At 45.6% G+C, this 1372-nt stretch overlaps 1 protein-coding gene across 1 annotated transcript; it reads left to right on the top strand.

Annotated features, from left to right (window-relative positions):
• The first annotated feature begins 541 nt into the window (after nt 1-541).
• Nucleotides 542-1157, top strand: LOC127359590 (corepressor interacting with RBPJ 1-like). Its single transcript, XM_051393517.1, has 2 exons — nt 542-637; nt 725-1157. Exons 1-2 carry the CDS (start codon nt 589-591, stop codon nt 1135-1137), a joined length of 462 nt encoding a protein of 153 aa, XP_051249477.1. The 5' UTR covers nt 542-588; the 3' UTR covers nt 1138-1157.
• The last annotated feature ends 215 nt before the right edge of the window (nt 1158-1372 follow it).

Genomic DNA, 1372 nt, shown 5'->3' with positions numbered 1-1372 from the left:
TCAGTTGTGTTTGTTAAATTAATATTATGTATATAGTTGTCATATATAAGTTATACCTTTTTATTTGTCCCACAATGGGCAAATTCCAATATCTATATAGTTGTATATAGTTGTCTTAATTGTTTTAGTTTAAATAAACTTTTCTTTTTTTAAACCAATGCTTTCTCCTGCTTCTTTCTGCCTTTAAGAAATTAAATAAATATAGGGAAGACTAGGTATCTAGAATAGGTGCCTGATATCAGTAAATCCCCACAAGTTACAGTCACAATACATCATTCCCTCTCCTCACTTGAAACTAGGGTCAAGGGGTCAACCAGGTCAGGTTCAAAGGCTTACTTAGAGACTAGGTGAGAATTGGCCTTTTAGAGTGGACATTGTAAAACAACAGGGGGTGCCGAGGGGCCTTCACTTCTCACCTCCTGGCTTCCTGATTAAAACAACAGGGGGGCTCTTATCTCCTGCGAGAACTTGGGGGTTTGACCGGACTGACAGAGGGCCGAACTGGTAGGTGTGTCTCCCCCAAGAGGGGTTTCAAAAAAAAGGCAAAAAACAGACAGTCAATTCATTCAAGCATTTTATTTGGACAGAATGGAAGGCAGAAAAGCAAAGCGAAAAACCAGACATGTCACTTCATTAGGTTTGTTACAAATACACTTTTTAAAACTACATATGTGTTTCTATGTACCTTGACTAACAGAGTTCTGTATTGTATTTTATATTTTAGGGGACTACGACTGCACATCCTCCTCATCCTCCTCCTCCTCAGCCTCCTCATCCTCCTCGTCATCCTCCTCCTCCTCCAGCTCCTCTCCTCGACAGCTTCAGGCAGCAGAGCCAGTGGCGGGGACCAGCAAGCCCACCCGTTGCACTGTCTACAGGCGCAAAATTAAAGCGGCAAAGGACAAAAAAGTCCTCCAAAGTAGCAGGGGAAAGCCACAGCACCAGCCTGGGGACCCCTGCTACATCTGTGACCAAGCACGCACGGTGGATGGTGGCCACGCGTACTTCAAGGGCCAATACTTTTGTGCTGTGAAAGAGGGCCCTGGAGGACGCACAGTGCAAGAGTGGACCAGGGAACAGCTTGGCCCTGGTGAGCTGCAGAAGCTCCCCAGAACAACAGCCTGGAACCTCAAATGAAGGTATGAGAAACCAGAGAAACCGGGGGGAAGTGAGGAAGCCCCACAAACTGAGGATCTGCCAGCTCTGTGGCCAGCCACAGCAGAAAGACTTTGGCCACAGCCAATATGGGGGAGAGCACTTCTGTGCTCTTTATGAAGGGAAGACTGTGGAGCTGTGGCTGGCTGAGAAGAGGTCAAAAAAACATTAAAATTATCCAACTGTACTGTATCATCCAAGCACCTTATATGTTTCA

Source organism: Dicentrarchus labrax, unplaced genomic scaffold (assembly GCF_905237075.1).
Source record: "Dicentrarchus labrax unplaced genomic scaffold, dlabrax2021, whole genome shotgun sequence".
Classification (NCBI taxonomy): Eukaryota; Metazoa; Chordata; class Actinopteri; family Moronidae; genus Dicentrarchus; species Dicentrarchus labrax.
This window is presented reverse-complemented; position numbering and strand designations above follow the sequence as displayed.

Bases quoted from the DNA above. Each gene is read 5' to 3' on its own strand.
- LOC127359590 (XM_051393517.1), top strand. From the start codon at position 589: ATGGAAGGCAGAAAAGCAAAGCGAAAAACCAGACATGTCACTTCATTA. The intron at 638-724 runs GTTTGTTACAAA...TTTATATTTTAG, and splicing joins CAGACATGTCACTTCATTAG to GGGACTACGACTGCACATCC.